This window comes from Apus apus, chromosome 1 (assembly GCF_020740795.1).
Source record: "Apus apus isolate bApuApu2 chromosome 1, bApuApu2.pri.cur, whole genome shotgun sequence".
NCBI classification, from domain to species: Eukaryota; Metazoa; Chordata; class Aves; order Apodiformes; family Apodidae; genus Apus; species Apus apus.
The window spans coordinates 18,694,273-18,719,106 of record NC_067282.1 but is presented as its reverse complement, the minus strand read 5'-3'; the positions used below and the strand labels follow the sequence as shown (position 1 = coordinate 18,719,106).

The 24,834-nt window shown below is 41.3% G+C and overlaps 1 protein-coding gene across 2 annotated transcripts in view; it reads left to right on the top strand.

Annotated features, from left to right (window-relative positions):
- Nucleotides 1-255: 255 nt before the first annotated feature.
- LATS2 (large tumor suppressor kinase 2) overlaps nucleotides 256-24,834 on the top strand; it is a 48,724-nt gene continuing 24,145 nt past the window's right edge. Inside the window, exons 1-2 of one of the 2 annotated variants that reach the window (XM_051622330.1) lie at nucleotides 256-382; nucleotides 4,680-5,256. In XM_051622330.1, coding sequence (XP_051478290.1) covers nucleotides 4,918-5,256 — 339 coding nt within the window. In that variant the 5' untranslated portion in view covers nucleotides 256-382; nucleotides 4,680-4,917. Of the gene's footprint in view, nucleotides 383-4,015; nucleotides 4,179-4,679; nucleotides 5,257-24,834 lie in introns of those variants that run through there. The other variant, XM_051622339.1, reaches the window with a different exon arrangement.

Here is a 24,834-nt window from a genome sequence, read left to right as displayed (position 1 = left end):
GGGCGTCACAAGCTGCCTGCGAAGCCCGGGAGCGGCGCCCGGGGGCTCGGGAGGGCTGAGGGGAGGCAGCCCCCCCCCCCCCGCCCCCGGCTGCGCTGCCGCCCGTGACGGCGCTTCCCGCCCCGCCGCCCGCTGGCCCCTCCCCCCGCTGGAATGCGCCGGGAGGGCTGGAATGACGCGGGCGCCGCGGGTCACGTGACGCGAATGGAATGCCAACAATGTAGCGAATGTCCCGACTGCGCCCGCACTCGGCGCCCGGGACGGCCGAGGGGGAGGATGGAGCCCGGCCCGCGCCGTCGGGGCCGCCGCCGCCGCTGAGCCCTTCTCTCGCGGCGCACACGCGCGCGCCCCGCAGGCGAGCGGCGCTGGGCGCCCCGAGGAGGTGAGCGAAGGGGGGGGGGGGGGGGGCCCGGCACCGGCACCGGCTGGGAGCGCTTTCCCACCCTTACCCCCCCCCCCCCCTCCTCCAGCTGCCGGACTCCGAGGGGAAAGTCGTGTGGAGAAGAGGGGGCGCGGAGATGGGTCGGTCCTTGAGGCGGGAGCGGTTGTCCCGTGTGCGTGTCTGTGTGCGTGTCTGTGTGCGCGCCCCTCCCGGGGGCAGCCTCGGCGCCCTGCCCGCACCCTCCGACATTTTCCGGACCGCCGTGTGACAGCGCAGGTCCGGCGGGAGGCTGGAGGGTCCCGCCTGCCGGAGGCCTGTGCCCCAGCCCGGGCAGCAGGGCTGCCCGCCCGCCGCCCGGCCCGTCTCCGCGGGGCGCCCCGGCAGGCCGGAGCTGCTGCCCGGAGTTCGTTTTGAGACCTTTTGCCTGTGAAAGGGGAGTTTTTTGCGGCCGAAGGAGAAGGGGTTGAGGCGACCGCCTTCCCTGGGGCTACTCCTGGCCGGCACGGGGGTTGGTGGCAACGAGCCTGGGCCGGACCCCGCCGGGGGGTTTCCGTGGAGCGAGGGCCGGGGCGAGGCGGACGGGCCGGGGCGAGGCGGACGGGCCGGGGCGAGGCGGACGGGCCCCTCCAGGGCCCGCGGGGTCCCCTCGGGCTGCGGCGGGGCCCCGCTCTTCCAGCCCGTTGAAGGTCACTGCCAAATCACAGCCCTTCGCCACCCTCTCTCCTGCCTCCTGAGTGGGGTGCGTGTTGAAATACCCCCTTCCTCGGCGAAGGAACTCGGGCAAGTGACGCAAAAAGAGCTGATTCGGAGTGTCCAGGCTCTGCGGTCAGTGGCTGCGGGTCCGCTGTGGAGGGGGAAGGTGAGCTGTTCCCCACAGCGCTGCACTGCTCCGGCGCTCGCAGTTGGCAGCGGGACCCAGGCACGGAGTTACTTCTGGAGAGGTTTGTTAGCAGGAGGAAGTTAGAGGAGGAATGATTTTTGGGGAAGATCCTAACTTCGTGGTTTTTTTATTTTCACCGTGTGCCCACTTAGAAAGGGTAAGCACAGATTGTATAATAATGGAGTTCCTGAAACAGCACAACCCCCACGACAATCTTAGACCTCCAGTAAAAAGGAGACAGACAGTCCCCATTTCCATTAATTTGTGATTAAAAAAAAACCCTAAAAACCAAACCCAAAGCCACACTTGTACATTGAGAGAAGGAAGGCAATTGTAGCAGTTTCTTATAACTTCACTCCTTCCTTCTGTAGGGATCGCTAGTTCAGCTCACCACAGCACCTGCATGTTACTAGACAGGGAAACAGCTCTCCAGCTCAGAGTTTGGGACTTAGCTTTGGAAACACAGTTGAGCTTTAGTTTCTTGCCTGTGTCCCAGCTCCACAGAGCCTCTAGCACATGCAGTCTGTTGGTGAGTGAATAGCTAGTGCTGCTGGGGTGACAGACATCAGCATATTTCAGTGTGTTCGACTGGTTGCTGCCAGAGTAGCTATTGGTATTTCTCAAATGAAGAAACGTGAGTTATTTAAAAATTGTTCTAAGTTGATGGAATTAAAATAATGTTGCACTTATCTGAAATATTTTATCTTCAGGATAATGGACAAGCTTCTAATTAAAGCAGAACATCCAACATTTTAGAAAAAAAAAAACACCACCTTGGGATTGTTTAGTGAAAATGGATTGAAGCTTAAAAATAATTCTGAAAAATCATTTCCTGTGATGATAGGAAAGCTGTTGATACATCCATGCTAAAGGCAAGGTAGAGATGCACAGTCAGAAATGCTTAGACAGAATTAGACATACTTTGTATCTTTTGGAGTGTACAGCCCTTTTCTGTTAAAAATTCCAAGTCACAGGAAGATTTTATAAAAGCAGGTAGTTTGTCTTTGTAAATCATCTGTAATATCTAATGTTCTGATATTTTTACTTATCTGACTTAGTTAAAAAACCTTTCTGCAAAATATAAAACACAGTTGCAGTTAGCTGCAGTACTTGCTGTTCTGATTCATGTTGTCTGAATTATCAGCATATCTTTTTGATTTAGCAGTATTGTAAATGTAAACTGAGGAGGTTGCCAGCTGGCTTGACCTAGCATTATTAGACTCGAGCTTAGGCTAAAGGTCATGAAAGTTCTTTATGTGAAACGTGTGTGAGTGGGAAGGCAGTCCTTTGCTGCAAAAAAAAAAAAGGGAGGAGGGGGGGAGTGGCGGTGGTGGTTGCAAGCTTTTCCATCGTGTCCCAGGCCTGAGAATTGGCACAGGGACTGAAAAGGAAGAACAACCCAGATTCCTAAACCCAGCCGTATGGTGCCTGCTGCTGTCCGGAAAAGAAAGACAATTATAGACCAATTAATTTCTTTGTGTCTTTTAAGTACTAGCTAGTTATGATGTAATCCTAAAAAGGCTGCAATACTACTGTTTTAGGTGGGGTTTTTTTGCTGTTGTTGTTTTTTTGTTTTGTTTTGTTTTTAAGTGAGGCTATGTATTATCTTTTGCTATATTCTAAGTAGAAAAAATTCTGCTCTTGAGATCCGTCAGTTGCTTTTGTCCTCATGGAGAACAGTTGAAATTGAGCTATTACTGACTGATAGCTGATTTGTTGTTTGTGGGAATATCAAAGTCTAGACAAACAGCTTTAGCACTTCCCTGAAAACAAGTGACAAGCCCTGTCCAATATGCATGTGGGCATTTGTGTCACTTTCAGTCCTCTGTGAGTTAGTGTTGCAGGATATCCTTAGAGAGTACCAAGTGAAGGAGCTCAAGACCTTGAATACATTGTAGGTGTCTTTTAGTTAACTGAGCATTTAAATCTTAGCTAAAGAGGTTGACATGGATTAATCTCAGTGATGAATCTGGGCTCTTGCATTTCAAACTGATGAAACATCATAACAGAGTGCTAGCTCTGACTTCACTGCTGCATTTCAGTGTTTGGTTGTAGAGGAAAGCTTAAGTGAACCCTGTACTAATGAGGAAATGGTGAGGGGCTTCAGAAGTGAATGTGTCCAGACTGTCTTGGCCTTCCCAGTAGTAAGATGTTTTCCTGGCAGTGAGAAGTGATGGTAAATGTATGAAAATGTTTTTTTTAATTGGGAAATACTATAGGTATCTCTCACAGGAAGAGCTGTTGGTTGCAGTGAGTTGAGTTTAGTCTGAGCATGTGATAATAAAGAGCATTACTTCCTGGAGAATCTCTTTTCCAGTGGTAAATGTGCTATGACAAGAACTGAAGTGCCTTTTTTAAAAAATAAAAAATCGAGTCGACTTTTGAGTGACAGGAACATTCAGTGTGTTACCATCTTCTGTATTTGTGATTTGAAAACAACTGCACAAAATTCTGACCTCACCAGCACCATTCAGGAGTCACTTTGCAAGTGCTAATACCTGCAGCAGAAGCGAACGTGTGTAAGCAGCATCAATAGCAAGATGACATTTTGTGATTAAGCTGTCTTTTTAATCCTCTTCCAAATGCACAGTTATTTCATATTTCTATTATGGTGCCACAGAGACTTAGTTAAGGTAGGATTCTTGTTGTAACTTCATGCTGCACAGAGATCACAAGTTGTACAGTATCTCAGCTGTGCTGCATAGTTGTTTTCTGCTGCATGTCAGAAGAAGTGCATAAAGCTGTCTCAGTCTTCTCATTTTTCTCTGTTGGGATGCTAACTGAGCAGGTTCTGCCTCTTCTGTAAGTTACTGCATAGCTCCATCTACCTCTCTTTTCCCTTTCTTAGGCACAGCTAATGAAATATCATATACCCCCTCCTTCCAGTTCTGGGGAGAATTCTTACCTTCAGACTTTGTAAGATATTATTCACTTTGTTATTGAAATACTAGAAGTTGCTATGGTTAGTCGTCAATATTTCTATTAAAAATATTTTTCATAAACTTCTGAAACTGAGCTCAGCTAGTGTAAAACAAACAAAATCTTAAGTGGGGGAAGAGCATTTAATGAGCATACTCTTCCCTAATTATGAAATAGGATAGGCTTGTCTAGTATTTGGTTATGCAATTGAGTGGGAAACGTGCCGCACTTAGGTACTGTAAAATTCCTAAATGTTGTCATTTTTAAGGGTTTTGTTTTCATTTAGTTTGAAAATGAAACTTTAAAGAAAATTATTTACTTATTTATTATGGTGAGAAAGTCTTTGGTATCGTATTTTCCCATTAAAAGGAATCCAGCTGTGACAGCTTAATAAGTTAAACAGATTCACTTTCACTTGGTTAATTGTCATGCTATCCGTTCAGAGGCATTTGCAGTATCAACTTAATTGCATGTACTTTTTATTTTCTTTTGTTTCAGACACAGTCAGTCTGCAAAATGATGATTCCAAGGATTTTCATTTTCTGTAGGAAACGTGAAGATCATGAGCTGAAGTAAAACGTTGGCAGAAATTTCTTGATAATTTTGCCTGTTCTTTTTCTCTTCGAAGGATTATGTTTACAAGAAATTAATACCACCAAGGAACACTTTTTCAAAGTAAAATAATTTAAAAATAAAGAAAAAGCTGTATTTATGCTCAGAGAAAACTGGATTAACAATGAGGCCAAAGACTTTTCCTGCTACAACATATTCTGGAAACAGCAGACAAAGGTTACAAGAAATTCGAGAAGGTTTAAAGCAACCATCCAAATCTTCAGGTCAGGGACTACATATTGGACCAGGCAGCGAGACTTCTCTGGACTCTAAGATTTTAATAGGGAAGGATGCTGCAAGGCAGCAGCAGATGAGACAAACGCCCAAGTTTGGACCGTATCAGAAAGCTCTGCGAGAAATTAGATATTCTTTGCTGCCTTTTGCTAATGAGTCAAGCACTACAGCAGCTGTTGAAGTAAATAGGCAGATGCTCCAGGAACTGGTGAATGCAGGTTGTGATCAGGTATGTATGAGTTTGGAGGGGGGATTGTCACTGCCTTCAGATCAAGTTTATACTCGGGACCAAAGAAAGGACTTTGATGGAAGTTATCAGGCTTGACTGTTGACAAAAAACCCAATTCTTCTGGCAAGTGTGTTGCTGTATGATTTAGCAGAGTAGATGGACTTGCTGTTGAGAAACATGCCTAGTACGGGGTTCGTTCCTGTTAGAGACAGTCATGGTGACTCCTAGAATTTCTTATTATTTCTCCAGTTGATACATAACGCTGAACAGAGTACTTTTTTTTTTTTTCCCTCTGAATACTAGAACAAGCCATGTCTATGACTAATAGGGTGGAATTTTGTCTAGCACATCTAAGCTCAGTTAACTGTCAGAAGCAACTAGAAGAAATGACAAAGTAATGGTCTCTGAAGGAGCTCTCTTGCTGTTTGCCAGAAGCAAGTGGAACTGGCTGGGTGTTCAGCCAGCTGCAGTGGTTGAGTGCACACCCTTACTTCCTCACCTTCACTGCTTCCATCACGAGTTGATAGCCCTGTCTCAGATAAGGGACTTGGCACAGAGATGCTTGCTTTTATCATTCTAAGATTGGTGCTTGAATGTATGATTTATTAAAGAACCATTTACCTGGTGCAGAGCATGGTCCTTATGTGTTGAGCTGCATTCATCTTGCGTGTGCTTCCAGTGTTGGTATTGACTTTCACCTCTGTCCAAGAATATTGAAAATTTTGCTTTTTGGAGACGAAGTGCTGATTCTGGTTGTTGTAGAAACAACTTTATTTTCCTGTATGATCAGCTGTTGACAAGCTGAAGCGTTTCTTTTTATAGTCTTTGATAAAAATTGGAGGGCTTTTAAACCAAAGTGCTTTCAGTGGTGTTTCCTTGATTTCAAAACTTAGCCTCCATTCATTCATGGCAGAGTCTCTTGACTCTCCTAGATAATATTCTGAATCCATACAGAAAAAACTAACATCAGGCACTATTATAAAAAAGTTTGTATTTCTCTGGAGCTATATAGATATTAATTAGTACTCTTTCTATTCCAAAGAGTTTATGGTAAGTGAGATGATCAGAGCTAGGGTACATTGCAGATCCAGTGAGAAGTGCTGTAGTACCACTAAACACTTCCTAGTCCAATGAACCAAGATGATGTACTGAATTATTTAGCTGGAGGAACCAAGGATTTTCTCTTGTCTGAAGCGTGCCAGGAAAACACAGTGCTTTTTAGAATTCTACCTTCTAAATTTGCCTAGCTGTTTAGGATGAGAACACTCCCTGTGTATATGAGCCAAGGTTAAATGAGCACAGCTGGATACTGGATTGGAAAAGTGCGTTTGGTAGGTTACATGGACAAATCGTTCACACACAGAACAGTCTTGTTGGACTGAAATCTTGGAAAGTTCTTTGAGCACACTACAGCCCAGAAATGTGAAGCCAATGTATAAAACACAATACCTGAGCACCTGCTAAAATGTATCAAGGCAATGTAATGCACTATATGTGTAAAGTTTTTAATATCTTAAGCTATTTTTACTTCTGTGTTCATACAATGGTATTGCTTCCTATGGAACACTGAGAATGAGCCCAGTTCTGACCCTGATGTGGAGGTTTTTTTGCTACTCCCTTAAATTTGGCTGCATATTTTGGTTGTCTTTTTTGTCTTTTGTTTGTTTGGGGTTTTATTCCCCTTATTTGCCATCATCCTTCCATCCTCAAATTTAGCTTTTCTCCCTAGATGTGATGACTTGTTGCCTGGAGATGGCATTACTGGGCCTATCCCTTAGGTGTGTTTGGTGTTCAGACCTAAGCATAAGCAGGATCACATTTGACTTGAGCCCACAGAGGGGTTCCAGAACTGGATTCTTGTGGCTAAAAATGATGGGTTTCCTAATGTGGATGCAGGCTATATGGAGGATGGCTTTACTGGAGGTTCGTGAATGAATGGAGCTTCTTGAGTGGTATCTGGCCCTGATGATGGCTTGTTATAGGGTGACAGACAGTACAGTTACTATCTCCAGATTCTGCTTTTCATCCTGGTGCCTGAGCTGTGCTGAATCAAATGGTGAACTGTTTCAGAGTATGATGTATAGTAAATCAGCCCTCCCAAGCTATACATCTATCCTGTCCCTGCTTGTGTATCAAAGCCTTTAAATGCCTACTGGAGGGATATCTTCTGTAGTCCTGTAGGCAGCTAACATGTTTCTGATTTAATAGAGAAGTGAAGTCAGCTTCAGTCTCTTTGGTTTTCCTTACCTCTGGGCCCAATGAGGCTGGTAAATGGACATTGAAACTCCACCTCTCCCCACATTAAATTGTTTAGAGGTTAAGGATTTCAGTACATGAAATGGTCTGCTTGAGCCTTACCCTACAGCAAGCCTGCAGAGTACAAGATACTAGACCTTCTGATCCTGCTTCATGGTACACTTATCAGCTGTTTAATGGTTGCAAGTGTTCTGAAGTTGGCAACTTGTCATAAGAACCTCAAATCATGGGTGTTCTAGAAAGGTGTGAAGAATGAATAGTTGGCTATAACATTATTCAGTTTGATCTTATGCAAACTCCATTTTCAAGTTGGGTTTGGACTGATGTTTTTTTATGTTCTAGACAGTACTCTGGAAACTAATCCTAACCTTGTGGGTAATCTGTTCTGGTGTACATCACGCAATTATTTGGATTCTTCCTCAGTCTGTTTATTGGGCCACAATAGGGTTTTTTGGAAGGGTGGAGGACAGCAGTGACAGTTAAGAAGGAAATAGTATAAATTTTAGAGGCTGTGGAAAGGATAGTTCTATTACTTTTATTAGCTCCACTCCTCTAGCACATCTGTAGCATGGTTAGATTTTAACAACCATTCTACCTATTACAAAAGATGTTGCCTATTGGGTAACAGAAAGGCAGGGTTTGTTGCTCCCTGTTCTGCCTAAGTAACTCTGTAAGCTTTAAGATGAAATTGAAATTTGTTTAATTAAATAAAGAGGAAACATAATAACATTTTATTACTTTATTCATGCTCCGTGAAAGACCCACACAGACAGGAAATTGGTTCTAAGCTGGTTAGTAAATTTAACAAGTATATAAAATGCAGTGTAATTCATTAAGTAAATGCAAATTTCTATGTCTTTCAGTTACAGTCATCATAGGTGTTACATGTGAAAACTTTTTAAATTAATTAGCAAGTTGCTATTGTCCTTTTAAATAACCCATGTTCTTTCTCAAAGATTTATTTTCAGCCACTGTTTAGCTTATGGTTGTGTGGTGAAATCTGGCCCTCAGAACTTAATGGGGACTTTGCTTTTGACCTGAAGAAGTCACACTTTTTTAAAAAAAAGAGATTCAAAACAAAATTACACACATAATTAGTCATAGTTCTTCTCAAACAAATGGAGTAAATTGTCTGTTGTTTGCTTAAGTAATCTTTTCAACAGTAATTATTAGCAAGTTTCAATAAAAAATAATTAGTGCAGCATGAATTGTTTTGAACTTGTAGAACATGACTGCAAAAGGCCAGACCTTTTTTTGTTGCAAAAACTTGAAGCCAAAAGCACTGCTAATATATTGTTCTTTAGTAAATACAACTCCTTGGGCTTGGAATTGTAACTTGCAGCTGCTGCAGAGGGAAAAGAGTGGGAACGGTCTGTCCTGCAGGCTGGTAAACTACAGGAATCACCTGGGGCAACTGTATGGCGTTTGGTGTGTGGTGGTAAATGCAGCTGCTCTTGTGGATTGAATTTTTCTAATGAATAGATGCAATTGAGCATATGATCAGTGACATTCCAGCAACCTGAATGGGCTGTACTGTACTTACTGTACTTCCTTAGAGCATAAACAGCCACTGACATTGTAATTTAGAGTGGGCTGCAGCAGTTCTAGATAAAAATGTGGAATGTCACACACATGTCACTTCCCCCCCTCGCAAGCAAACTTCTTTTTTTTGAGCAAGGGTGCCTTTTCTGGGTGAAGATTTCTAGACGGTTTGTTTGGGCAGCTGTTTTTAAGAAAAAAAATTCATTTTAGGATTTTTACAGGCTGTGCATTTCCAGTAATGTGCATCATGTACTACACACTGAAAAAACATGTGAATATGTGAAGTGGGGAAGTCCTTAAGCTTCATTTTTTCCAGAGGCTTTTATAAATAACTGTCTAATAAAACACCTGTGCCAATGTCAGAAAGTTCCAAAGGGTAAGATCTGTCCTTTGAAAACTAATTATAGTGTCTTTCAAGGAACTGGAATAGTGTTTGTGAGGACTGTAATGTGTCTTGAGAATATCCAGCTGGCCATGTTGTCATCTCTGTTACACTCAGTTCATGGAATTCGCTTTGTAGAAGTGGGGTGCTTCGGGTTGTTTTTTGTTTGTTTGTTTGTTCTAATTTTTCTTGCATTCCAGAATTTTTTTATCTCTTCATGCATCATGGATGGCATCCTTTTTGTTTAACCCATTTGGCAAAGATTCTACCCTAATTTAGTAGCTACTGCTTGATTTTGAGAAACTTTGAGAGTGGGAAATGAAGTATGTTTCTCAATTTGGACAAATATTTGATCTTTAAGTTGAGGGAAATTCTGCTATGCTGAGTAGAACTTGGGCAGAAAGTCCTTTTTATGTTTTGCATGTGAAATTACTGTTCTTTTTTTTTCTTTCTTATATAGGGTTTTAGGTCATGACTGTTCATATATAATCCATGTACCATCTGGCAGTGTGTTACTGAGTGGTATGAATTTTCATCCTATAGTTGGAGCAAGGAGGAAGCTGATAACAATGCAAAGTTTTGTTTTGGTAACAGACACTGTATGGCTGGAGTTTTGCCTGTAGGAAAATACCTGTTGCAACATATTTGTTAAGAGGACAAGTCTAAAAAGACAGCTTGTCTTCAAGGTGAAGGGCAGCAAATTTTGTGATAGTTCTGAGCAAATGGGGAATTAATCATGACATTGGCCTGTCCTATGACAAAATTTTGTCTTCTGCTTGGGTAAACGTTAACTGTGTTAATTTGCCAAAACCTTCAGGATGGGCATCTTAGTTGTCATCTGAGTGCTTTGGGTTCAGATAGATTTTTTTTTTTTTTCCATGAAAAATGGCTTAAGAATAAGCTGTTATAAGATTGCCTAGGTTATTCTGTGGGCCATATATTAAGGGTGGCAAGTCATTACAACATATGTTGCAGGTCAGAAGGAAATAAGTATTCTTAGGTTACAAGGAGAAAAAAGGGGCCTTCAAATGAGGGCATTCACTGCTGAATGCAGGAGAAGGGTTTTATTTTAGCAACGGAAGTATATTTGCGAATTCAGGCCAGCAATCTCTTGTGTGTTAATTTGCCTCCCTTGTTTGAAGGCAAGTTCACTCTGTCTTTGCTAGCTGAGAGCTCTGTCATAACCTTTTCCTATACTGTTTTTCTTTCTGTCTAACCTCCCTTTTCGTTTTCTACCTTTTTTTAATTTTTGAAAAGTTTCCAGTATTGTCCAGTGTTTTTACATCAGGACATGTAAAGCAATATGTTTTCCCACTAGTACACCTGGACTTATCCCCTTAAGTCATTTGAGTTTTTAGCAGCTTTAGAATGCATTGTAGCCTTCCAGGGGCTGAAGGCAACAGGTGAGGACTGCTTCTGAGCCAGTACCTGCCAACACCTCTCGTATTCCATTTCTCTTGTCTCCAGTCTTCCTGTGTTGCTGTCACTTCTTGATGACACTGTCTTAGTGGATATACTTAAATCCTCTCTGTCATGATGCAGTTCCTGCAGTATATTTGAAAACACTCTTGGATTTGTTCTTTGTGAATGTGGCTTTGAGTAAGCTCTTGTCCCACTGAAGAGAGAAAAAGAATTTTATCTTTTCACTTATGTTTTCACAGTAGTAGAAATATACCTTGGCGGTAGTAGGTGATTGCATGTGCTCCTTCACATGTTAACATGTGGCTTCTTCGCAGCTGGGCAGTAATATGGCACTAAACAAGGCTGCAGTGTGTTTTAAAATCTCCTCTTTGTTCTTGTGAGTCTCCTTTGGCAAACTGTAGAATAAATTACATCTTGGTAGGTGGTAGTAAGATTATGTTTAAAATAACAGAACAGAAATCAGGTGCTAGACTTCAACTGTAGCTAAGTGCAAATGTTGAGTTATAATAAACTAATGCTTCCATATTCCTCATGTCAGATAATCATTCTAGAAGCTTGAGAGTTGATATAAAAGTCTAAAATTATGTATGCTGTAACAGGGTGCAGGATTAACTTGCATTAGGTACTTAGATTTTATTTATTGAAATTTAATTTCCAGGAGAATGTTGAGCTATCAATTTTTATTTTTTTTACATGAAACAGGAAGTGGCTTCATCACAGTCACTAAAAATTCTGCATAAGCATTAACTTCAATCTCTGAAGAAAAAAGCCCTTGTGGCCAAAAGTGAAGATTGCCATTAGTATAACAGGAAGTTGATATCACAATAGTAGTAGGGTGTAGCTGTTCCTTTCCGCCCCCCCCCCCTCTTCAATCTAAATCTCTGCAGTTCTTTTCGGCTTGTATCTGAGACTCACAAATGTGATTTTGTGCTGAGACTGGAAAATAGCATCTCTGCATAGGGGTGGGGGCATGGTGTGTTTGGTTGTGTTTGTGAGTTTTTTTGCTTTCTCAAAAAAATTGAATTACACTTTTAAACTTACTGGATGCAAGGATTTTGCATGCTGCACTCTTTAGAGGTATTCCAAGATGTGCATTTAGAACTCATTTAATTCAACCTAGGAATGCTTTCCTGTTTAGTGGCTAAACTAAATAAAAAGTTATGTTATAGCTGCTAATTGAATATCAGGAGAATGCAAATAGAAGTCCATGGCTACTTCTCATGCAATACACAGGTATGTGCCATACTTGTGTAGAGTGATTTTTTTTTTTTTTTACCTTTTTTTTTCCTAAAGCATGGCCAAATATATATGGAGTAACTTAAAATGACAGTCCTTTTTCCTCACTTTTTTTACTTGCTGTACCCACAGGAAAGATTTTGCAGGCATTTTGAAACTAGGTGATCAGCAGAACTGAAGTTAACAGGAAGAAAAAAAAAATGGGGAATTTTATCTGCAGAAGTATTCTGTCACCAGATACGTGAGTTTATAGTAATTTAAATGACAAGAGTGTAGCCAGGCATTCAGTTGTATAGTATAATCTGATAAACTGAAGGGAACTCAGCTACTTTTTCTTCCATTTCATTTATAAGGTATCGTTGCCAGTTACTGTCATATTTGCCCAAGGGCAGAATGAAGTTACTGTGGCTGCATTTTCCAAAAGCATGGTAGTATTACAACTGTGTGTCTGTTTTCTGGAAGTATTCAAGATGCTGGCTGAATTCTTACCAGAACACTCTTGGAAGAAGAAACAGTGACTAGCACGGTCACGACCAGGATGTAGGGGCTGAAGATCACACTGCGGTTGCTCTGAAGGTGAATGGTTATGTGCTACAAAATGCAGCAGAAGTGCTCTTTGTTTGTGATGTTGATCATGGAACTCTTGAGCAGACTGCAGCTAGTTAGTGCTCCCTTGGGCACAGTGTTCAGTCCTGCTCAGCAGCCACTTGTGGTGGCAGTGACTCCTATAGAATGTCTATGTCCCATGTGTGTTGTCCGTGTGTCCCCCCAACCTACCATAAATCAGGCTCCAGTACGTAGAGTCTGTGTTCTGTAGGTACAGGCTGCCTCTGTGACTTGGAAATGTATGTATGCCTTGCTATCTTATCATGAACAAGGAGAGACAGGAAAGACACCTGCAAAGTGAGTTTTTCTCATTTATTTGGTATGTCCATTAATTCCCCACTGGCTTTTTTTTTTTTTAATCTCTCTAGGCAAACAACTGGGCAAGCCTAGGTTTTCCTTTATTTGATTTAGGAATGAATTCTGGCTGGATTGCAAGCTGCTTCACTGTGTATGTAGCTACTTTAGAGTTGAAGTTTTATGATCAAGTACTGCTGGGACAAGCACAGTTCACTCTAGTAAAATCAAGGAGGGACAGGCATCCTGTCTGTTTGCTTAAAGCTACAGATGTTTGTGTTCATTTGGATCTTACCCATACGTAAGTCATGTGTACAACATGTGGAATACATTCCTCACTTTTCAGTCTTTCTGCTTATGTTTATAACGTAATTGTTAGTGTAGTTTAGATCTGGCATTTTTATGTTGCTTGGAGATGAAGCTTAGAGTAGAAAATGTTTGTCCTTATTTTGAAGTTTTCATAATTCCCTAGCTTTTGGGGAAAAAATGCCCCTGATTACCAAAATAGAGGCTGAAGTTACTGTGGCACTGTGGTCTTTGGTCTTATCCTACCATAGCAGCAGCAGGCTCATATTGTCCAGACTTGAGAGGGATCCCAATTTCCCATCTTCAGAAGATGCTTAAATAAAAGGCTGGTGAAAGCTGATCTGTCAGACTCTTGCTTTCTGCCTGCTCTGCACACCTGCTGCTGGTCACCCCAAATACTATTGCCGCTGGAGTATTTTCAACTTCGTGTTACTTGGCAACTGATGTGTCTTCCCTGTTACCATGTGGTTTCTGCTGAGATAGTTCTGTCAGCTCTGATTTTGTTGGGGTCACCCTGCAATAGTTGCAGCATAGCAAAACCTGGTTTTGTTCTGACGGTCTTGCTGTGCGTTCTGGACTGTCACTGGCGTTTCACCAGAAACTTGTATACAAGTTGACACACAGAAATTCACCCAAGAGAGGCGTGTGTACGTATCTCTATTATGATGACTATAGCTGTTTGCGAAGAACTTAATCCATAGGATTTGGTACTTCACTGAAGATTTTTTTTTTTTTTTAGTCTAAGTAAGCAAGATTCTAATGTTTGAGGCTGTGTTCAGCTTCCCTGCAGTGTAATAGATGGATTTTTCCTGATGAGAAGCTTGTGCTCTTCATTTTAACAGAACCCAAGCAATTAAAAATATTTCCCCAGGGAGGTGAAGGGTGAAGAGAACAGGAGAGGCTATGAAAATACTTCAAAAAATGTATATCTAGGTCAGTTAACATTCAGAAGGCTGAAGCCGAAGAACTCTGTGTATCCATAACGTTGCAAAGGAGGTGATGGCAGTGGCAGGGACAGCCTGTGAAAATGAGGGTGTTCTGTCCTGCTTTGTCTGTAATCAGTGTATGTGTGCGTATGTGAAATTATTACTGCGACACACGCTGTCTTCTACGCATTTAGGGAAATATAAACACAGTGTGCACAGATAAAATGTTGACATTTAAATGTAGATTGCTTGAATGATGAAGCATTCTGCAGCTATTTTTTATATCCTTTGTTACTCTAATGCATGATTGGTAAATTACTTATTTCATCCAAAGCACACAAAAATGCTCACATGCATAAAATACTAAAAAGAAGACTGCAAATACTAGATGTTAATGTATTAAGTTCTCGCTCTTCAAATTTATTTCAGTAGGACAACTAGCAGTGTAAAATTACTTCTGAGTAGGTCTTTATATGGTGTGTGTTTTATCCACCATTTATGAGTCCATTTGATATGGTTTATTTCAAAATAGAAGAAGATTTCAGCACAGACTCAGAGGCTATATTTGCACCTCTTCAGCTTCTTTCTCTCCATGTTAATATTATTCTTCCACTTGATCAACACTTAAATATCTTCAAGGCTGTTCAAGTCCATACCCTACCTTACCTGTTGTCCTGTTGCATTGTTTTTTCTGCTTACAGTAGTAATGTGACTTTGACAGCACACCTCATGTCACTTCATGTCTGCATTTTTTCTTCCATTCAGTGTCAGGACTTCACAGCTTGTGCTTAAACTACCCACCTGTCCGTGTCCATTCATGCTTTTCTTCCAGCTTTCCTGCAGTCACTGTGTTCATTCCAGATGCATGAAATTTGATTTAATCAATGTACCTGAAATCTTAGAAATACTAATATATGCAGAGTATCCTGGTTTACAAAGACCAAAAAAACCTCTTTGACTGTCCCAATTGAAAAAAAACAGAAAGTTGTGGCCATATGACAGATCTTTGAATCAAGGCAAATCCACTCCATTCTGGGCTATTTTTGTCCTGGCTTCAAACAAGTGCTGAATAATTTTCTGCAGAGACATGCATTACAGCTTGCTGTAGTCTGTTTTTTCTGATTGTCCAGTATAGGTTCTTGATTGTGCTTTTAGATGTTCTCTTTATTGCCTGTGTAATGTGTTCTGCCCAGACATGGTAGCAACCAGCTGGCTGTGTGCTGAAGCAGGGTAGAATTCCTCTTTATACTGTTGGAAACTCACTTCCATCTCCTTCGTTTCTGGCACCTTGGCCACTCCTTCCATTCTGAAAATCTTTTTATGATGTTCTCTAATGCAAGCACTAAATTAATGAGTGCTTTCTCAATGGTGTTTTATTTCTGGAAGTGTACATGTTTTTTTTCTAGTGAAACATGTGGTGTTGAAGTCATGCAAATGGTGGAGAGATGTTGGTGCAGTGCTTCAAACTGCAAATTGAAGACCTAAAGCTAGAGTCATGGAGTTTACAAGCAGGCAAAAGTCATCAGTCTCTGCCAGGGTACATGGTGAGCCAGCTCCCCATACTACAAAAGCAGGACCTCACTGGGAAGTGCCAGCAAATTCAAAAGCAAGCCACAAGAATTTTCATGTGCATTGGTGTGCCTCCCCCCACCCCCATCTCTCTATTTACTGAGAAGTGAACCTTCAGGGTTTTAAGCCACATGAAAGTAACCTAGAAAAACTATTTTCAGTACTACTTTGGTGCTCTAAAACATTCTGTAACAAATCAGTTCCACTTTTCCAGGAACTTCCCTGTGGTTCATAAGTGTTACTAACTGCTGGAGGTTGAGAACTTGCTGTTGCAGGCCCTGCTCTACACTTAGGCAGGAATGGGTGCTCAAATTTACTTCCCAGGGAGAAGCTGTTGCCTCCTGAGCCTGAAACACGTCTACCCAGGAAGCAAAGGAGAGTCTGAGCTTCTGTAAAGTTTGTGGCAGAGCTCCTGTGTTGGAGGCAGAGCTGTCTTCTCCCAGATTCCTGAGAAGGTCAGAACGTCCTGCTATGTATTCAGCATCTCCAAGAACACTATTTTGGGCAAATAGCAGTGCTGTGTGTTTAACAGGATTAACAGTGTTTGTTTCTTGCAAACAGCCATTTTCTTCCTCTTGTCTTGTGGAGGAGAGTTTGTGCTCCCAAATTTAGCTCTGTCTACTGGAGTTTGAACTTGGTCATCACCCTGCCCTATGTAGGCCAAGCAACAGCAGCCATAGAATTGGCACAACATTCAGAGGAGGCCAATTATCTAACTTGAAGCTATGCATAAATTTTCCTTCCTATCTTCCATTACCTTGAAATAGGACCATTGCCCACCACTAGGCAAAACCCTAACTCAAACTAGCAGGGCACTGGCAACCCTCCTTGCACACAAAGTTTTGAGTCCATGAATTTAGGAAGAACCCTGCCACTAGACCACAGATCTGGTTAGTTTTGCCACTTTCACATATTAGTTTTGTGGTTTTCCAGCCTGGGATGAGGCTTAATGGAACTAATTTTTACTTCCCCCCACCTCCCTTTTTGTGTTTTTTTTTGACTTTCAAATTGTGGCAGCTAATGGATAGAGGAGGTGTTAGTCCTGAGGTTTAAACTGACAGGAAAGTGGTAATTGTCAATCATGAGGGAAAATGGGAAGCGTAACAAGGATGAATCCCCTGCTAAGAAGCAAGAACTGGATGTGTGAGCACAGAGGATGTCTGGCATTTGGGGAGAAGGGCAATCAGGTCACAGAGCTGGTAGTGCTGAGTTCAGCCATTAGTAGCAAACTGGTTGTTTGAACTGGAGGAACATTAGTGTTAATGGAGCATCTGCCTTGAAAATTGGATGTTGTTTTTGAGGATGAAAATCCTAATCATGCACACTGACATGCTGTTTTGGTCTCAGCCCCTAGGCCACATGCATGACTGAAGCCAGTGTGTGTTCATCGAGGGATTGTGCTCAGGCTTTAGGAAAGTTCTTTTCAGCTCATAGTGTGGAAGGAACAGCAGCCAAGTCAGAGCTGCTCCCTGCACACCAGGGAGAGCAGCATGGGATTCCTATCAGTGCCCCCGACAGTGGGTGCCAGCTGCTTACTCTAGCTGTCAGGCACTGCAGATCGGGAGAGGTGTCTTCCTCACATTCCCAGTCTATTGCATTTAAAAGCACCAGGTTGGCTTGCTTTCCTCCTCCCCACTTCCCTCTTTTCAGTGTTTTTTGTGTGCTTGCTGTCTTAAAGTAGTGCTTTATCCCTCATGCTGCCCACATTTTGTTCACAATGCTTCATTGCTTTTTGTACTTGCAGGTAACACCCTCCGCTATTCTAAATGCTTAGCTTCTATGCTTGTTGCAATGGCTGTTCTTGCTTTTGGGAAAATAAAGGATTTGCTTTTCATGTAAAAATAGCTTTATTATTTCCATACGTGGGTAGCAATCGGGGCAGGCATGTCTGCAGGTCAGCTTGGAGATGGGGTTGGATAGTGAAACCCTCTGTTCCAAAAATGGGCTGAAACCAGCAACAGTTCTTGATCTGCCGAGTAAAGCTAACTGGCTTGGAGAGAAGTGGGATCCCTTTTTTGGGTGTACATGCAACATTCTGGTATTATTCTGCTATGGAGGTGAGCCAAGCATTGACATAGTGAGCACTTGACTCTGTTAAGTGCTCATGTTAGTTTTACGGTTTTCTCATAATAATGTTATTTTGATAATTGTAGGCATAGGTTTTGAATAAAAGATTATGGAGGAAGGTTTCTTAGGGCATAGTCCATAACTACAAGTGCTCAAGAGTATCTTGAGTGGAAGAAATGTTTGCAGGAGCAATGTGTATTATTCCACAAGATTGTGCTCAGTTGGGTACTAAGAAAATAAACAGTAAATGTGCAAATTTTGGATAATGTTGCTCTATGCTTGTTTAGATAGTTCAGCTGTACTTTGGATTTTGTTCTCTGTGGTAGCTATCTTGTGAATCTTCTGGCTCACTGCTGTATGCTGCCAGATCTGTATGAACATGATGCAGATTTTTTTCATCTTTTTATTTTGCAAGTTCATATTTTCACTTCCTTCAGGCATATTTTAGAGGTCTCTTGAAGGTTTTTAAAAACTAGTCAGCTTGAATTTTCCGTTTATCTTCACAAAAGTCACTACAGAAGTAAGAAAAAAGCACAGAAGGGGAATTACAGGCAGCATTAAAAATGTTCCTTCAGAACAGAAAGGCAGATTTAACATGAATTAAAAACTCTGCTCTGTTTCGGAGTTGCAAAAGCTCTTTTATTCACCAGAGAACTGTTAAAGCTAGTCATTTTTGGCATAGTGTTGGTCAGGGAAGCGTGACAAAGTGCAGTGGAATGCACTGAGCTGCGATCCAGCTTGCAGTGGTATATGACTTTAGTGTATGGAGCATTGCAGGAAGTGCTGGGAGAGGGTGGGGAGGCCTTTTCCTTTCATCAGCTACTGAGTAACAGTGTTCTTTTTCCTCAGACTCCCCTTGCAACAACACAGGGTCCCTTGGATTCTAGGGTCAGAAGGTAAAACGTGAAAAGCCTGCACAATCTGAGTGTCTGGTAGAGGTTGGCTCTGTTCTCTGAGCACTGCTGTGCAGAATGCAGTGAGACGAGAAAGTGGGAAGAGCAATGCAGATCAGGTGTGCACATCTAGACTGGGGTTGTGTCTCCAGCCCAGCCATGCTTGAAGATGAAGAATCTTGGGCTGAAATTTTGTCCTCATTGAAATCAGAAAGTTCCTGTTGATTTCATTAGACCAGAGCTTTGCTGGTGATTCTGAGCAGTAAGAGAGTCCTCCTGTTCCACCAGTGTATACACATGCTAAGTCCATTTACTTAGACTTAGGTTTTGGCACAGGTTTTTGCCTTGGTTGAAAACCTGTTCAAATTAATTTTATATCGATAGCTTGGATTTCAGATTACATGGACAGTTAAACCCAGTTATATGTGATAATTAATAACCATCTAAGATATTCCTGAAATTTGAAGCATACCTGGTGTTTTCCTTCTTTCTTACCTAAATTATGATGTTAGTGTTCACAGAGTTTTCCAAGCATTTGTAATGACATTATAAGGAAATGTCTTTGGTACCTTTCCTGGCAGAACAAGATTGTTGGTCTATGACTTTTATGTTAGAAATTGGGAAAAGCTTAGTGTAGATTGGATTGTGTTACCAGTGTAAATTGCTGTCAGGTGATTTAGTGTTCACCTTGGGTTTCAGATATGCATTGCTTCATTACATTACAGTCAAATACAAAGCCACTGTTACACTGGCATTGTAGTAAAACTGTGTGGTGCAACATCATTGCAAAAAATGAGGTCTACCCAAAAGACATTACAACATGAATTGATGTTTCTAGGTTAGGAAAGTAGGAAGCTTTCAGCACAGAGCAAATAAAAGCATAATGATATTTAGTTTGTTTATTGTCCACATAGATACCTCTCTCATTCTTATTGCCTGCTTACTTAATGTTTTTCAAGAGGAGTGCTTGAAAAATGTGGGTAAATGTTCAGAGCAGGAGTAAATGAGTAGTCAGCTGGTGGAACATACCAGCCCATACACTTCTGGTTAGAAAGAATGCAGAAGTCACTTGGCAGATGGATCACTTGAGCATTGTAATACTCATCAAAGCGCATTTGGAATTTAGGATATATATCCTATTTATGCACATACTTCTAAGCTTGCTTATCATTGGCCTTTGTGGTTAGTCTCTGAAGGTGGTGGCAGGTACTGGAAAGCTTGATTAAAAATAATAATAACATTGACAATGTTAAGAGCTAATGGATGCTTTGGAAAAAAAGAATAGACAGTTGTAATGCTTGTTACAGGAAGCAAATGTTGACCTTGGAAACCCTGTGTCATCTTGAACACTGCGGTTCAGGAATCATTGCATCTGTAACTCTGTACCTCACAACATTTTCCAAGACAGCGTGTGCACAGACAAGAGCCCAAGTAAGATGCACACACAGAAGAAGTGACAAAAGAGCATTTCTCTGGAGCTGTAGAAATTACTCCAAGGACGCCTCTCAGAGCTTACTGATGTAGCATGAGCCAAGATACAGGGACTGTCTTCACGTATCATTGCCATGGAGGCTGATCTTTGTTTTGGGCTTGGCATGCTCAAAGACTATGAACACAAATCTTTGCGTGAACCTGCAGTGGGTGTGATGTAGTGACATTTGTTTAACAGTAACTGTCAGCACAGGTTAGAAAACAGTAAGGAGTACTGTCTCCTCTCCACCCAGTTCTCTTAAGGGAAATTTGGGAACTTGGAACTTGATTTGCTAACCAGACGTATATCCTTATCTTTGACAGCTTTGTCAAACAGGTGCATAGAAGCTTTATTTCTTAATCCAGAAACTCAGACATTCCCCAGTGCACCACTGCACATTGTTGTATCTTAGTTTCTGTGACTCTGCGTTATGTAGCCTCCCTTCTATGCCATGTAGTGTTTGGCTTGTTACTGATAGTGTTATCCTGTCAAAGCTCTGGCAGATTTAGTTCTGCATCTGAAATATCCAAGAATAATTTTGCCCCATTTTTAAGAATATATTTTCTCAAGGAAGAAAAGTGATTACTCTTCTCTTATTGGTTTCTTAATATTTTGCACCCTTTAAGATCTTGGAAGAAACACTGCTGTCTTTGAATAGTATTTATGCAATGGAGTATGTGCTGTAATAGTAATAGTAGTAGTAGTAATAATGATAATGATGATGATAATGATAATAATAATAATAATAATAATAATAATAATAATGCCTGAAAAACAATTGCCAGCTGTTTTATTAAGTGACATGGGTTGAGAGCATTGGAAAACAACAGTCGCCTAAAAGTTTGAGTGAAGGCTTCAATGAGGGAGGTGAGGAACACTGATCCACTGCCAGGTTTACTGGGAACTAGTATGTAAATGTGTGAACACTGAGTGACTTGGTCAAGGGAATGGTTTCTTATCTGTTTGAGCCTTCTCAAGCTCCTTCTCAGACTTCAGCTGCAGAGGAAGGATGAGTGGAATCATGTCCTCTGCTCCTCTTTCCTCCCTCTCATTTGTTTCAGTATAATCAAGTTCAGACTTCTTTAGAGTTCAAAATACTGTATTTTCCTAAGAAATATAGTTGTATGGATTAGGTCCAGTATCTTCTAAACTCAGTGTTGCAGGGTTTTTATTGGCTTGATACAGTGACATTCTTTTTTCTTCCTCCTGTGGTTTAAAATTACTTGTCTAACATGTTGATTTATAGCCTGTCGTATAAGGCTGTTTCCCCTTGGCTATATCTTTTTAAGATGATCAAATGTATTTCTGAAAGATGTCCTCTTGTTGCCTTGACATATTGGGTGATAACTGCAAAAGTCAGAGAGGGATTAGCTTGTTAAACCTAATATGACACCAATGCACAAAATACTGCAATTAAAAACTTTCTTAAGGCAGGATAGAGAAAAAAAAACAACAGTTTTATAGTCTGAGATATCACAAGTGTATTCCATTCACCCGGGAAGCTTGTATGTTGGTGTGAAGGAAGAAGACTTGCAGCTTTCAGTGGTTTCCACAGTTGCCCATCTTCCTGCACTTTCCTCCCCAGTTCATTCCCACAAGCTGTGCCAGCAGTTTTTGTGGAGCAGAGTAGTGACTGATCAGGGAACTGATCCAGGTCAAAAATAACTTTGGAGGGGAATGGTGGAAGGGACACAGGCACAATTGGGGGGCATGACAAGGGGGGTCACAGAAAGGAGCAGAGAAGTTGAGAGTGCTGGCATCTGCCTTGGCTGTCAACCACCATCAGAGGAAATGCCGAGAAAGCTCAGCCTGTGCTCATGTGCTGTCCTCCTTCCAGCTGTGCTCCAGAGATGGCCATCTGCTCAGTGCTGTCTCTTCTTACACTTCCTCTCACCCAGGTTCTACTGCACCAGCTGAGCTGCTGCTGGAGTTAACCCTAGCTCACTTGGGTTAAAATGAACTGAGTTAGCTTCAACAGATATATCATAAGTATGTGCTAACCCAGCTGCCTCTGCTGGCCAGTGGACCACAGTGTGGTCATGGAAGAGGGAAGCAGGTGATCCCTCCGGCACAGGGAGCAGTGACAGGCGGCCAGCAGCAGGGTGGAAGTAGTTTTCAGTTGACACGCTTGCAGGTGGAAGATAGTATGTGAATATTAAGTGATTAATGCTGAAAGAGGTGATGCAGTCAGATTTTGTGTTGCTGTGGCTGATTTGGTTCATGGCTAATGGCAGGTTTGTGAGGAAATAATAGTGTTAAATGGGGGAGGATTGAAGAGGATTTTGCAAGAGGATTTCTTTTTTTACAACAAACTAAAAGATCACAGCCTTTGCACATAAATGGAGCAGAGTGAGAAACATGCTTTTCAGTTCTGTGTGTCTTGACTATTTAAGTGTTCCACTTGGCCGGTAGCAAAAATAACATTAAGGTGCTCTGAGTAAAGATGCTGCTAAGAAAATACCAGATTTAAATAAAAGGACAATTTAAGAGAGATACTGTGGAAACCTAGAAATAAATGGTTTTATACTTTGAAAAGATACTTTTGGAAATAAAAGCAAAACTGGATGACTGTATTCCTTTCCATTGTTCTGTTCTACTATTTCTACCCCTGCTCTTCTATGTGGAACTGGACTCTGGTGCTTACAAGGTTCCTCTAGGACATTGATCCAAGTGTGTGTTACCAACTGGCTTAATTTTTCATTTATTTACTTATTTTTGCACATTTCTATTCTCACTAAGCACAGAAAAGGAGTGGTTAAGTGAAGCATTAGCATGCAGCATAAGCGATCTTTCATTTTCTTCCTGCTTCTGATCAGTTTTGGGGACCTCATTGGGTATTTTTCCCTCCCCAGGCATTTTTCCCTCCCCCAATAGCTCCCGAGCTGAGGAAGATGCAGCTGCTCTCTTGCGGGAATTGTTTACCTCTCCATGGAATCTTGTCCCGGTCAGCTATGTGCTAAGAATGTGAATAATTTTGCTGTGGCTGCTTTACATGTAAAAAGCCTGACCTTAAGATATTTTATCCAGCTGGGTTTTTTTCTTTTTCTTTTTTGCCTCTAGCACTGGTAGAGTTGAGAATTGTATTTTGCAACTGCAGAAGGCTGTAGTGAATAGCAGTGCTAAAAGTGTTGAGTACAAAAGGGTGTTTTTGTGGTCTTAAAAATCATTAAGTGGCAATCAGTAGTGTTTAGCAATTCTTACTTTGGGACTGTAGTTATACATGTGTATTTGATAGAGGCAGTGAAACTAAGCAGTGCATGGAGACTTCTGGAAAATGTCTAATGAGATCCCTAGTGCTGCAGAGTTTGAGCATATTGTATTTCAAGGTTAAGGCTTATTGATTTTAAGATGTTAACTTCTGAAAGCCTTTTTAATATTTTAATTAGCATTTTAAAAAGGAAGGTAGCATTTCAATAAATAAAATTTTAAAATGGCAACATTAAAAAAATTAATATTGTAGGTAAAAGTTCTACTCCTTCCTACTCTTTGAACGATAAATATGACAAGTTGTCTTCCTCAGCACACTTGCATTCTGTGTGTGTGTGTATGTGTCTGCACTGAAAAATATTAGGAATCTCAAGATAAAACCCAGATGTTTCTTCAGTCACATGAGACATGCTGCATTGGACTGTGAGTCTGAGAGAGAAGTAACCTTCATTTGTCTCACAGTGGAGCTATATTTCTCAGGTTTTTAAAAATTCTTTTTGATTGTGCGTTGCTGATTGATGTCAGTTGGGGTCCCATTGTGGCATACATCCTCAAAGGAGAAAACAGTTCAGTGGTAATGCATTCCAACCAGATATCCAGGAGGTTTTATGGTTCTATTTGTACTCCTCAAAGAAAAATTAAGGAGAACAAAACTCTCCTAAACTTCTAAAGGCCGTATCAGGAATATGCTTGAACCTTGTTTGGAAAATTATGTTAGTATTTGACCTTGAATATGAACGGATGACTGAATTTTACTGTCTTTACTTGAATTTATCTTGCCTTGGAGAAGAGGTTTTAAAACAACACTTGAAAGTTCTTAGTGGTTTAAAACTGAAAAAACATCCCATATAAATATACAAGAAAAAGAGCAGAGAGGAGTTACCACTCTTGAAACATAAAAGTCTTGCAAAGTGTAGGGCAGCACTCAGTAAAAATGACAGAGGCACCATGAACAGGAATAGATGTAAAATTAAATGGAGAAATCCAATAAACAATGCTAAAGCATTGCAAATCTGCAGCTCTGTGTGACTTTCCGGGGAACAGTTGACTTTGGCAGTGCGAAAAGGTCTTCCAGTCTTTGACACAATTCTTGTCTGTGCTTTGGGGCTTTATTCCTGGACAACAAACCTCATAACTCATCTTGCTGAATCTGAATACCCAGTTTACAAGTCCCTTGTATCCAGTTTGGCTAAGAAATAATTTGCAAGCTCTGTGAATATTTGTAAAAATCCTCTTTTATACATAACCCAATATGTATGTATCTTTACAGTAGAAGGAAGAGCAATGTGAAGAACTCATTTTAGTGTTTCTGGCCACTGAAAATAAATGCTTTGATACACAAATAGCATTCTTGTAAGTGTAATGCCAGCCAAACGCATTTCTGGCTAACCCATGAGCAAT